At 40.4% G+C, this 14,386-nt stretch overlaps 1 protein-coding gene across 3 annotated transcripts in view; it reads right to left on the bottom strand.

Annotated features, from left to right (window-relative positions):
* ARFIP1 (ADP ribosylation factor interacting protein 1) overlaps positions 1-14,386 on the bottom strand; it is a 74,932-nt gene that overhangs the window by 54,509 nt on the left and 6,037 nt on the right. For 2 of the 3 annotated variants that reach the window (XM_026647856.2, XM_026647855.1), the window contains exon 2: positions 7,647-7,726. The exons of the other annotated variant lie outside the window; for it this stretch is intronic. In XM_026647856.2, the coding sequence (XP_026503641.1) occupies positions 7,647-7,724 (78 nt within the window). In that variant the 5' untranslated portion in view covers positions 7,725-7,726. The remainder of the gene's footprint in view (positions 1-7,646; positions 7,727-14,386) is intronic. 3 annotated transcript variants of the gene reach the window in all.

The raw sequence follows: 14,386 nt of genomic DNA, 5'->3' as shown, positions 1-14,386 counted from the left end.
AGCAGATTATTGAGTTCATCTTTTCCCACTCCCAGCACAGCAGTTAGTTAAACAGTCCTGAAGAGACTAGACAAAAAGCATCTTATCTGTTCCAATAGCTAGGGGAAGGAAGACTACAATTTTAGGCAACAAATTAAGCCTTCAAATAGGGTTAAAGGCCAGCATCTCTCCTGCCCCCACACAGAAAATTTAGTGTAGTACAAAGATTTATTGACACTTGCATAGGATGGCCGGCATAATTCATACTGATAAAGCTTGTTATCATACATATTTTCCCCTCTTCCACCATTGTTTCAATTGTGTGGCTGACAGAATAAATCTGGTTCAACAAGGAATGCTTCATTTACAACTTGAGACTCTCCCTAGACTCTGATAACCATTGATCCATTTTTTAACCAAGCACTGAATGTGCATGTATCTGAAGCATGGACTTTAATTCATGTGTTTCTCCATCACCAGATGGTTTTCAATAGCAAATTAACGTTACATGAATTACACTTGCATGCTTAAAAAAAAAAAAGAAAAACACTGACTATAGTAACGATTTTTCACTCCACTCAGTCTTTTGAAGAAAAGATCATAATTTCATCCAATTGCAAAATAACACAGTGTAAAGTGAAAGAGCAAAATGAGGGACCTGGGAATAAATCTTTAGCTTCCCATGTGGATCAGGGAGTCCATTGCATGAGCCACAAAGCAAGAACTTTAGCCATTAAGGATAGAAACATTAACTGTCCTTAAATTGGGTTAAAAATGTGCAAAGGCTTGCTCAGTATGAAGTGCTATGCTCTTGCAGTACAATATACAAGATTTTTTGCAATATCTATAAAATTTGGTCTAGCAGCACCAATTTGCTTTAATAACCCTATACTTTTGAAAGACTTTTCACAGCTTACATTGCTATTAATCTGTAAGTGTAAGAACAGGGAAAGAGTGTGAAGACAAACGAAAAAGTCCCTTAAACCCTGATGAAGTGTTGCTTTCGGGTACATGTATGGAGGCGGTGGCGAGGGAGAAAGAGAAAAGTATATTTCTGATTCTTAGCCCTCTTGCTTACAAACTATGATCTTCCTTTCTTTTAGGAAAGTTATACAACACACTGCAAGCATGTGTACAGGTCCAAGAAAATCTGAAGTTTTATATTCATAGTTTTATTCTCCATTTAGTCCACAAAGAATCAACTAATTTCCATATTTAACTAATCCTATACTTTTGAAAGACTTTTCACAACTTACATTGCTATCACACTGTAAGTGTAAAACAAAAAGGCTATGATACCAGGCTTTTGAAAGAAGTCTTATAAGCATTTAAAAACGAATTAGGAAGAGTGGATTACAGATAATTTAAATCAACTATGCATTCAGAAACACCTACTAAAAGCAGTATGCTACTGTCTAAAGCAAATTAGTGACTTGTGTGTTTGTTAAAGAAGTGTTGTCTTAAAGAAAAATATTTAGAAACTCATCCATGGAGACAGAAAATAAAGTTTCTGTTTTTGAATATTTCAGACTTATTTTGTTAATTTCAGGAGAGCTCTTTGGGTTGGGGGAAGGAAGAAGACAATTTCCATCATCACCGCAAAAAAATTGTTAAGGTATTTGGATTTTTCCTCCAAATTAGTTGAAGAAATCAGTTTCAAAGCCTTTGAGATCCAGAGTATTTATAAATCCTTGAGTTGGGACAGTCTAAGGCCAACATGAGAAATATATGGGTATTGAATAGCAGCTGACCTATTTATCTGAGCACTGGAACTGGCTGTGTTCATAAAACAAAGGTTTAAGCAAACAAAATTAAGTGAATATCTTTCAGAAATCTATAAACATGGTTGTGATCATCAAGTTTACATCAGGAAAATAAAGCTTTTTCTGTCAAGATTATGGAACAGACTCAGCTGATTAAATGACATAGCTCCTTCGGGGAAGGGGCTGCCTTTATTTTGGGCCTTGCAGTATCTAGCACATTGACAGTGAATAATAAGCAGCCTCAAAGATACAACATAACAGGCTATTTTTAATTGATCCTTTAAAGGTTCTATAAAGTAAACTGTGAAATTATATATCTTTAACCAAGTGAATTATGATGTATAGCCAAAAAAAATCCACTAGACTTAAAAATATTTGGATTTTAGGTTCAGACAACCAACTAGGTAAAACAGTCCAACACCAAAGCAAAGAAATCACATCATCCTCCTCCACTTCAGCTGTCCATGTCCATAAAGAGTCACATGGTGCTTGTTTCCACCTGCTAGCATCACATCAAAAGCTAAGACATGCACCAAACGCTTTCCCAACATTTTTCTAGATAAACAATTACTGTGGTTGTTACAAGGATGTTATTCAATTGTCAATGGGAGGGAAGATGATCCATGCAATGATGAATGGGGTGGGGTGGAGGAGGATCTGTGCCACAAAAACACTGTTGCTATTAAGATGTGATGCATATGATGAACAAGTTTAAGAATTCCTGTCCCACATAAAATCTTTGTGGCCAATCAAAAAGTAAATCTGTCTAGTTCTACTGAGATTAGACCAGTGGTTCTCAAACTGGGGTTTGTGAACCCCTGGGGGTTCACGAAGTGTTACAGGGGGTTCTTGGGAAAAAATTCCCTAATGACGGACAGAGCTGTCCATAGGGACCCCAGGCAGCACCGGGCAAGCAGCCCGGAGCCTCTAGACTTCCAAGAGCTAAGCAGATCAAAGCAAGCATATCTATCACACTGAGGAGATTTAAACTTCAAACCTCCTTATAAGAAACGGAAAGGGAGGTGGATTTTTTTTTTTTTTGCTGTTTTTAAAATAAATAAGCAGCTAGTATTGTTTTTAAAATTATTATGAAGAACCAATTTGAGCTTTGTTGTAACATGCGTTGTTTGCCTGGACTGCTCAAGACCTGAATGCTTGTGTAGGACGAACTCTTTGAGTTGGCTTCTTAAATACCTTTATGCTGTTTCACATCTGATACTCCTTGATGAAACATAGGAGCCTTGTCTTATAACAGGCTTATTCAAAGTGATACAAGCTAAGAAAGTGAGATCTTGGAAGAGTGTTGCCGTTTTCATAGTGTAATAAAAATACTGTAATGATAAATAATAATTAATAATACATAGTGTGTAATAAGCATGTCATAAAAACACATTTTATATTTCCAAGATCACTTCTTTTTTATAATTTATACTCAGGTAAAGGAGAAAATCCCTGGAAATATTCATTTTTAGGAGGGGGCTCGTGAGACTTGACATTTTAGTGAAAGGGGTTCACAGGTTGTTAAAGTTTGGGAACCACTGGATTAGACAAATATCCATCCATAAACTGCACACCTTAAGTTACTGTACAAAATCATTTGTCCTTTAACGGTAATGAGATGGAAATGAGATTTACAATCTAGTTCACTATCTGAAGGTGCCCTTATGTAGCACATACACACATATAAGCATAGTGCCTCCTTCCTCAGGAAGGGCACATATAGGAAGCACTAATGCATTTTATCCTGCCTTGCGATCATAGTAGTAGGGAAGTAATTTTTGTCCTCATTCTGCTGGGATTTTTGTTTGGTTTTGTTGTTTTTTAATTGATTATAGAGCTCTAATGACCCCATTCACAAATACAACTGCCAGAGTTACTCGGGGGGGCCATACACAAAGCAGTGTAGGTCTCCGAGCACAAACCCAGTTTGTGGGAACAGTTCAGTTTTTAAGCTGGAAAGAATGGCTTCCTGCTTTGTTATACCTGATGTGCGTGTGCTGTTGTGAATATTTGGAGTTATGAATCCTTTAACCCTTTTTTCGGCACCATGTCCCTACTTACCCTGGTTATATGCATAATAGTAATTTGTTAATTTATCTTTTCCTACTCTGAAAAAAAGTGTTACTTTCTCTTTTGTAATAAATACACACAAGACATCAGAGTTAAAATTGCACATTCCCTGATTTGGAGGGTATAACCATGATGTTCAGGTATCACAGCAATGGGCATCTACATACAATCCCTAAATAGTGTTAGTAAAACAAGTCCTTTTCTATGGAAATTATATTGTACTACAGACCTTAGGTCCTGGGATTTAAGTAGATTTATTTCAGCTCGTCGAAAATTTATCAAAGCACTGAAAATATTTACTGTCACAGATGCAATATCCTGCACCGTCCCAACTTTGCTTCAGAAATCTGAAGCAGAAGGGTACAGGAATGCTATGGAGATACTAACATACCATGTATGACAGACACCTTAGAAATATTTAAAATAGACTCAGCATTTTCAGCCTTTAGGGGGAGTTTGAGAGAAAAATAAGAACAACATGCAATTCAAACTGCATCCTCTTATTAACGCTCAATGCAGCCAGCCCTTCTTTGCAAGTGTCACTTGAATTCCCTCTCTTGGAAACAGCGGCGGCTCCAGGCACCAGCACTCCAAGCGCGTGCCTGTGCGGCAAGCCGCGGGGGGCGGCAAGCCGGTTGCTGTGAGGGCAGCAGTCAGGCGGACCTCCCGCAGGCATGCCGCTGAATCCGCGGGACCGGGGACCTCCCGCAGGCATGCCGCCGAAGGCAGCCTGCCCACCATGCTTGGGGCGGCAAAAAAGCTTGAGCCGGCCCTGCTTGGAAATCTTCACATTTTCCTGAAACGGATCAAGCACTGTCCAAACAAACCTTCCAGTTTTACAATACAGTATGTCCAGTGTGTAGAGATTAGTAAGTTTTTCCATGCTATGTCCCTCTAACCAAAAAAAGAACCAAACCCAACAATGTTTATTGGGTGACTATGTAGCTAAAAATACATTAAAGTGCACCACAAGCCCTATGGCTCTGCAGTACATATTTAGGGCATGTTTTAAAAACGCATTAGAAGTACTTGGTGGATAGACAGATAATCTGTCCCATTCCTATGAAAGAACATTAGGCACAGAGATGCTAATCACCTGCCAAAATTAAGCCTTATTTTAAGAAACCTATAAACAGCTCAACTGTTTTTAAAAATTGCTCCAATACTGAACTCTCATACACTAAGTCCCCATACAGACCAAGTTATAATAGAATTATGACCTGCTTCAACTTGAAATGGAATACAATCAGTTATATTGGTACGATGGCTCCAACTGTTTCTATATATGGTACTGCAGTTTCTGGACAAGTCAAAATACTTTTATTTGTAATCCTATCAACTATAAACAAGAGACTATATTCTTCATACAGATAGTTAGGTTGAGGTTAGAAGAGGTGGGGGTGTCCCATATTGTCTTGCAAGAGACATTAGTTTGACAGTGACCACATTTTGGATTACCAACAATTTGAGTATTAAGTATTTTGCTCAAATGCCTTCCATCAAAGACTTCAAGTCACTTTACTCATGTTAATTAATTAAGCCTCTCAATTACTATTATATAGATGGTAGAACTGAAGTACAGTGATGTTACCTGACTTGTCCCAAACAATATATGAAGTCTGTGGCAAAAACAGTAAGCAAAAACAGTATGAAGTGGATGTATTTTGTGGAGATTTTCAGGTGGGGAAAACCAAAATGCATCATAAAAAATATAATGAGCAAAATCCCAAACTAGTCTGAGTGGAGAGTAATTTTTTGTGCAGCAGTGGGAGGGGGTGGCACAGTCAGAGTATTTGAACAACTGAAAAGGTTCTGAAGAGTTCCGTGAAATCACAAACTTTTGCATGAAATAAATGCAAAAAAGAGGGATCTAGATTAAATATGTCCCATTTTAAATTTTAAAATGGCTACTTTAATCCAAGACAAATACTAATGTAATCAAAGTAATTTAATCAATCTTTAATTACCGTATTCTCTCTTTTGGCTATTTATTAATTTGAATATATTACAAATTGAGGGTGAAATTCATAAACAATGCCTACCTAATGAGTTGTTTTCATGTAGCTAATACAAATCAAAATGTAATCAGATTTATGGTTTGATTTTCAGCCACACTACAAAGGACAAGGACTTTTAAAGAGTCAACTTAAAAAAACTATAGGTATGGGATACCCAGAGAACAAACAACAACTGATTTCCATAATATTTACAACACAGATCTCCTTGTTTAAGTACAACAAAAACAGTTTTCAAATCAAATTATTGGCACTTCAGCATATTCTATTTCATGAGCCACTACACTGTCAAACAAAAATATAACAAGCTGGACACGAGCCTTCGCCTGGACAGAAAAGCTTTCTGCCAACTCAGTCGAGCATTTTACGTATTCATGGTCTCACAAAATGGCCTGAACCAGAAAGATGCTGAGCCCTCATTACTTCTATTAGGTCAGTTGGAGCAGGTCAGCCTAAGATGAGCAGGCCCAAGAGAGTGTAGGTGGCATTGTCCCTATCTTGGGGGAACAAGATTGTACAGAATTCCTGTTTAAGTTTACAGTGTGTGCCTCATTTTCAGAGGTTATTAGTCCAAAGATAATACACACACTTGTTCTTTGAACTAACAGGGAAACTCTAGAATAGACACATTTAGAAGCACATTCATTTTGTGACAGTTTTGCCTATCACCTGATGCACTCTTTTTTCTAAATTGTATTCAGCCCATTCTGTGATGGGGAAAAGGTGTTCAACAAAATCAACTGATACACAATGGACGCACCTTTATACACGGTTGGGCACCCACTCAAATTCCCAAAGCCTCTATGAATAAGTGTTTGACAAGTACTTCCACTTTGTGGTCAAAGCCATGTCTGCATCAAGTGAGACTATTGCACAAGTTCCCTGGCTTTTCACCACCAACTTTGCAAGATGAAATGATCTCCCAGGAATTGAATTAAAAGTGCATTTTAGGTAATTGAAAGAAAAAATATAAAAATTAAGTGTATTTTTAAAGTTTCTTGAGTTAACTCAAACTATTTCACTGAGGTAATTCTATGGACAATATTAATTATCTTCCCATGTCAGCTACATGTGAAAGGGATTGCAGTACATCCCACCAGTGGCAATGGGATGTGCACTATGCGTTTGCCCAAATTCTTCAGATTGGTAAGTATTACGAGACATGCATAAGATGACTACACAGCACTAATGTTATTTATCCCCTCAAGAAGGTCTTTTCTTTCAGTGTCAAAAGAAAATTTTCCCTAAGTTGTTTGTTTACTTCTTATCCAAACTCAATAATATTTTAGTCCTTTGACTAACAATGTCCAATATAGCCCTTTTCATCCTGAAGGATGCCAAAATTTACTACCTTAATCATCAACTACAAGTGGTCAGATTCTCTGTTTTAGTTTTCACTCTATGCAATGTCCCCTCCTACTCTATTATGCTGAGGAACTAATCAAGGCAGACTGAGGGAAGATCATCTTTTAATTACCAGTGCCTCTTCCTGCAGTACCTGTGTGTTCCTTCTAGTCCCCCATCCCACCTAAACCCATTTAGTTCATATAATCAAATAGTAGCACAGCACAGCAGGAAAGTTGCTGCATGAAGTGATCCTCAATTATGGACTAAACTTAGTTTCACTGCTTCAGATGCAATAGGACAATCTGAAACTGGACCCAAAATTAAAAAGGCCAGAACATAAATCTAGCAGCACCACATGCATGTGTTCACACCCAAGAATTTTATTATGCATTGCATTATGCATTTTTGGCAGTCTGAAACTGTTACTGGGATTGGTTGATTTTACAATGTTACACAAATATCACCCAATCACCTCAGAGTCAGACTGGACTTCTTCTGCGGCTGGATGAGATTCATCAACTGCTGGGGGATCGTTGCTGTGTCCTGACATACCTGAAAATGAAATACGTTGAGCATGCATTAATTCTTATGCAAGTGATATGTTGTACCTCACAGACATTACTGATGAAAAATAGTGAACTTTCAGAAAATATTAGTGCCATGCTCCTTCTGCATTAAAATGTAATTCTTCTAAATTCACTATAGCTGCTGCTGTATAGAAGAATATTTTATAAAAGTCAAAGGGACAGTATCACTAGCCAATTTTTAGCAGATTAATTAGTTTTCTCTCTTAGCAGCTAGATATGTTCATAAGCACACTACAGGTATCCAAGACAGTCAGAATGATTTTGGTGTCCACCATCTGGGAAAACCACATAAAACATTAAGAGTACGTCTACACTGCAATGTAAGCCCAAGATTAATAGAAATTGAGTGAGCAAACACTTTGTTAACCTAGGGCCTGAGCACCTACACGCATTTGCAACCCCAGGTTGGGAACTGTTGAATCCTAGGTCCCAACCTGAGGCTCCAGAATCTACATTGCATTATGTGGGCCCCAGTCCAGCCACCCATATCCCAGATTCCCTGGCACCCTCCTAAAATGTGGCCACTCTAGCCCTTTGTTCATGGTGCAATGTGACAAAACCGGATTGTTCACTAAACTTGACTGTCCTGGACAAAGTCAGCCATGGGGTTGTGGAACACTTTTGGCAGACTGCCAGAGCACAAGTCCAGTGGGGCTGCGTCTACACTGCAAAGAAATAAGGCTGGAAGGAACCCAGGGTCCCGGCTTGACTCAGACCTTCCATCCCCGTGGGGTCCTGAGACCCTGGGTCTGACCCCTAGATTAGCACTGTGACAGAAAGGGGGGATTAGGCTTGAGCCCGAGTTCAAACCCCTGGTCTTACATTACTGTATAGACATACCTTAAGATCTTTTGAGGTAATAAGTGTTTAAGGCCATGTCTACACTACAAACTTACGTCGACTCAAGGTATGTTGACATACAGCTGCTGTAGTTAGTACATCATTTGTGCACGTGCATACTTGACTCCTTGTGTCAGCGATGCATGTACTCACTAGGAGTGCTTGTGTCGATGCAGAATGTGGTGCACCATCAACAGGCATCCCGCTGTGCAACTCCCTACCATCAGTACACTGACTTTTGGGAAGTTTTGGCAATGCCTGATGGGGCAAAATGAGTGGCAGCAGTGACTGGGAGCATGCAATCAACTTCTCAGTTTGCAATTATTTCCATCCCATAATGGTATCAATATCCCATCATTTTTATGACTTTTTTTCAAAATCCCACAAACCCGCATGGCCCTCCTGGCTGTCCACCATCTCTGACAGAAGCATGGAGCCTGCTCAGCTCTGCATTTTTGTCATCAACTTTGCAAGCAAAGGGCGTACAATCCTGCAGCATTTCCAGAGCTGCAAAAAGAACCAAATGAGTGGGGAGCATGAGGATTCCTTGGGGGACAGACTGCTGTGGGACATAGTGAGAACCAATTCAAGGTTGTTGGTGGTATTCACCAAGCAGCTGCAGATGGTGAAGCACTGCTTCTGGGCCTGAGAATTTAGCACTGACTGGTAGGATCCCACCGAAATGCACATTTGGGACAATGAGCATTGGCTGCAGAACCTTTGGATGCCTATGGCCACATTCCTAGATCTATCCACTGAGCTTGGCCCAGATTTCCAGAACAGGGACACAAAAACAAGAGCTGCACTGACAGCTGAGAAGCAAGTGGGATTGCACTGTGGAAACTTGGAATACCCGATTGCTACCGGTCAGTCGGGAATCAATTTGGAACAGGTAAATCCACCGTGGGGGATGCAAGCGTGCAGGGCCATTAATCACATTCTGCTATGCAGCACTGAGACCCTCGGCAATGTGCAGGACACAGTGGTCAGCTTAACAGCTATGGGGTTCCCAAACTGCAGTGGAGAGACGGATGACACGCATATCCCTATTTTGGCATAAAAGACCACCTTGCCACTGAGTACATCAACAGAAAGGGCAACTTTTCTGTGGTTATGAAAGCACTGGTGGATCACCGGGAATGCTTCACCAACATCAACATGGGCTCATCAGGGAAGGTGCATGACACCCATATCTTTAACACAGAACTGTTCAGAAAGCTACAAGCAGGGACTTCCTTTTCAGACCAGCGGATTACCATTGGGAATGTTGAAATGGCAATAGTGAGTCTGAGAAACCCAACCTACCCCTTGCTCATGAAGCCGTACACCGGCCACCTCGACAGCACCAAGGAATGATTGACCCACCGGCTCAGCAGGTGCAGAATGACAGCTGAATGTGCTTTTGCTCATTTGAAGAATCAATGGTGGTGTCCACTCACAAGACTGGACCTCAGTGAGAAAAATATCCCAATGGTTTAAGTTGCCTGCCGTGTCCTTCATAATATGAAACAAATGGGCAAAGTGTCTGCCACTGTATGATTGAGATGATAAAGGAGCACTCAAGGACGATAAGGCCATTGTGGAGAAACTAAATGAATTCTTTGCATCGGTCTTCACAGTTGAGGATATGAGGGAGATTCCCAAACCTGAGCCATTCTTTGTAGGTGACAAATCTGAGGAACTGTCCCAGATTGAGGTGTCATTAGAGGAGGTTTTGGAACAAACTGATAAACTAAACGGTAAGCAGTCACCAGGACCAGATAGTATTCACCCATGAGTTCTGAAGGAACTCAAATGTGAAATTGCCGGACTACTAACTGTCATCTGTAACCTATCATTTAAAATCAGCTTCTGTACCAAATGACTGGAGAATAGCTAATGTGACGGTAATTTTTTAAAAGGGCTCTGGAGGAGACTCTGGCAATTACAGGCTGGTAAGCCTGACTTCAGTACCGAGCAAACTGGTTGAAACTATAGTAAAGAACAAAATTGTCAGACACAGATGAACATAATTTGTTGGGGAATAGTCAACATGGTTTTTGTAAAGGGAAATCATGCCTTACCAATCTACTAGAATTCTTTGAGGGGGTCAACAAGGATGTGGACAAGGGGGATCCACTGCATATAGTGTATTTAGATTTTCAGAAAGCCTTTGATAAGGTCCCTCACCAAAGGCTCTTAAGCAAATTAAGCAGTCATGGGATAAGAGGGAAGGTCCTCTCATGGATTGGTAACTGGTTAAAAGACAGGAAACAAAGGGTAGGAATAAATGGTCAGTTTTCAGAATGGAGAGAGGCAAGTAGTGGTGTCCCCCAGGGGTCTGTACTGCTGGGACCGGTACTGTTCAACATCTTCATAAATGATCTGGAAAAAGGGGTAAACAGGGAGGTGGCAAAATTTTCAAATGATACAAAACTACTCAAGATAGTTAAGTCCCAGGCAGACTGCGAAGAGCAACAAAATGATTTCTCAAAACCGGGTGACTGAGCAACAAAATGGAAGATGTAATTCAGTGTTGATAAATGCAAACTAATGCACATTGGGAAACATAATCCCAACTACACATATAAAATGATTGAGTCTAAATTAGCTGTTACCACTTAAGAGATCTTTGAGTCCTTGTGGATAGCTCTCTGAAAACATCCACTCAATGTGCAGCGGCAGTCAAAAAAGCAAACAGAATGCTGGGAATCATTAAGAAAGGGATCAACAATAAGACAGAAAATATCATATTGCCTCTATATAAATCCATGGTACGCCCACATCTTGAATATTGTGAGCAGATGTGGTCACCTCATCTCAAAAAAGATATATTGGAATTGGAAATGTTTCAGAAAAGGGCAACAAAAACGATTAGGGGTATGGAACTGATTCCGTATGAGGAGAGATTAATAAGACTGGGACTTTTCAGCTTGGAAAAGAGACGACTAAGGGGGGATATGATAGAGGCCTATAAATTCATGACTGCTGTGGAGAAAGTAAATAAGGAAGTGCTATTTACTCCTTCTCATAACACAAGAACTAGAGGTCACCAAATGAAATTAATAGGCAGCAAGCAAAAGGAAGTATTTCTTCACACAACGCACCGTCAACCTGTGTAACTCTTTGCCAGAGAATGTTGTGAAGGCCAAAACTATAACAGGATTCAAAAAAGAACTAGATAAATTCATGGAGGATAGTTCCATCAGTGGCTATTAGCCAGGATGGGCAGGGATGGTGTCCCTACCCTCTGTTTACCAGAAGCTGGGAATGAGCAACAGGGAATGGATCACTTGATGATTACCTGTTCTGTTCATTCCCTCTGGGGCACCTGGCATTGGCCACTGTCTGAAGACAGGATACTGGGCTAGATGGACCTTTGGTCTGACCCAGTATGGCTGTTCTTATGTTCTTATTTTTAACAGTGAGCCAGAGTAATGTGTACTGTTGTAGTGTGGTCTATCTGACCCTGCTTTTTTGTGGCCTGTGTGTGGTGACTGCTGTACATATAGGAATATAACATTGTTAATTAGCCTATTAATTTTGTTTGTGACTGATACTGCTCGATGTCACACAACTCAGAGGAACTGGTAATTGGTTGCTTTCAGAACTACTGAGCACCAAGCAGCATATGTTGTGAAATAATAAAGAGGTCTAATGTTATAGAATAAAATTGTATTATTTGCAACAAAATCAATGCAAAAGTTCTGAAATTTTAAATCTAATACATTATAAACTTAATAAAACTTAATATATTAATAGAACTGAATTTGTGAAGGGGAAAGAATATTCATGCCCATTTCAGCTACACAGACACCAACCGTAGGTTTCACAGGTCTGTGTATGTGAAGCTGTGATTGTCTTTAATATACCCCAGGGTGTGGTTGTAGAGGTAGTACACCAATCCCTGATGCCACATGGAAAGTTGAGGGGGGCACGTAAGGCGGCCCCAATATTGAATTCTCAATGGGCTGCACAGGGAGGAGAGACCGGGATTGTTAAATGTGCAGGTCCACCAGAGTCTGGACTATTTGTGTTCGCTGCCTGAGAAGCCCCATTATATCCTGATGCATCTCTCACTCCTTTACCTGCTGGGACTCCTGGCCCTCTCTCCTCTCCACTCTTTCCTTCTTCAGGCTGTCCACTATGTTGATCCTCCAGACTCTGTGCTCACAGTTTCTCTTCTAATTTGCCACTAAACATTACTTCTTTCTCCATTATTTTGGGGAAGTTCCATGGCCTGTGTTATACAGGAGGTCAGACTAGATAATCACAGAGATCCATTCTGGGCTTGCAACCAATGAACTGTCCCAAGCCTCAACCTTTTGAGCTAGCATGGGAGAGGGGCTTGTAGCAGCTACTACTGAGAATCAGACTACTGTCAAATAGCAGGAGCTCTGCATGCAAGATGCATCAGACCATCATCTGGGTTACGTACTGACAAACGCTTTCAGCCTTAGCCTCAAATCCCACATCTATTAGTCATGTAAAGCGTAGAACAATGTCTGGGACGGCAGAGGAGCACAATCTCCCCATGACTTTTACTGGTTTTGTGATCAATCATAAAGCAGAAGGTGCCAACAGCATTTTGGCCTTTATCTTTTTAAAATATGGTTCTACTTCAAAATTGGACTAAAAATGCCAGTTGTACCAAGTTCAACTTCCAGAGCAAACATGCACAGTTTACAAACAAAAAGGTGGGCTTTTTTAAATGTCAGCCCTTATTATTTATACTATGATAGCACCTAGGGATCCCAACCAAGATCAGGGATCCATTATTCTAGGCTGTAGAATAAATATAAAATTGAAGAACTGGCGTTATATTTCCTTAACCAAACTTCAGCTAGGTGTTGTAAAAAAAATGCCCTGACTAGCAGGTAGGAGGAAGGCCTAGAAAATAATGAGTTTAAGACCAGAAGGAATGGAGTAGGGATGATGTCTGGTTCAAATAACTAATGAGATAAGACAACAGTTCTCAAACAGTGGGTTGGGACCCCAAAGTGGGTGACAAACCCATTTTAATGGGATCGCTAGGGCTGGCTTAGACTTGCTGGGGCCTGTGGCCAAAGCCCGAGCCCCACCACCCAGGAAGCCCAGGGCCCAAGCCCCACCTCTCAGGGCCAAAGCCCAAGGTGGTGAGGCTCGGGCTTTGGCTTTGCTCCCCTCTCCCCCCACAACCAGGACAGTGAGGCTCCAGCAGGCTCAGGGTTTGGTCCCCCCTCCTGGGGTCATGTAGTCATTTTTGTTCTCAGAAGGGAGTCGTGGTGCAATGAAGTTTGAGAACCTCTGACATAAAGGGATGTTCATGAAAGAAGGCCTCCAATCAATAGGAGTCACTGCAGATGGGTTTAAATAAGACAAAAAGAATGTCTTAAGAGGAGGGTGAACTGTCTCAAATTGGTTGTTTAGCTAAAGTGGTAATTGACTAGGACATAATTTGCTTGTTGAAGGGCATAAAAAGAATTATGAATTTGTGGTTTCATTGTGAGACCCTACCTGATCATGCTGGAGCAGATCAGGATGACATGGTTTTCCCTAGGTCTGGCCTGGTGGGAAGTATCTTGATCACATGCTTAAGAATACTTTGTTACTATATTGGGTGCAGTAACTGCTTATTTTATAGGCAGTTAGGCATGTTTAGAGCAATTATATAAAATATCATTTGACCATTGGACTTAAAAGGAATTTATAGTTAAATTAGTGTTTTGTGGTCTCCCATATTAATAATTCCAGCACAGGCACTATACATAGAATAAGACAGCCCCTGTCCTGAAACAGTTATGGTCTAAATAGACAGGAGATAAAG

Source organism: Terrapene carolina, unplaced genomic scaffold (genome assembly GCF_002925995.2).
Source record: "Terrapene carolina triunguis isolate 2854851 unplaced genomic scaffold, T_m_triunguis-2.0 Scaffold66, whole genome shotgun sequence".
NCBI classification, from domain to species: Eukaryota; Metazoa; Chordata; order Testudines; family Emydidae; genus Terrapene; species Terrapene triunguis.
This window is presented reverse-complemented; position numbering and strand designations above follow the sequence as displayed.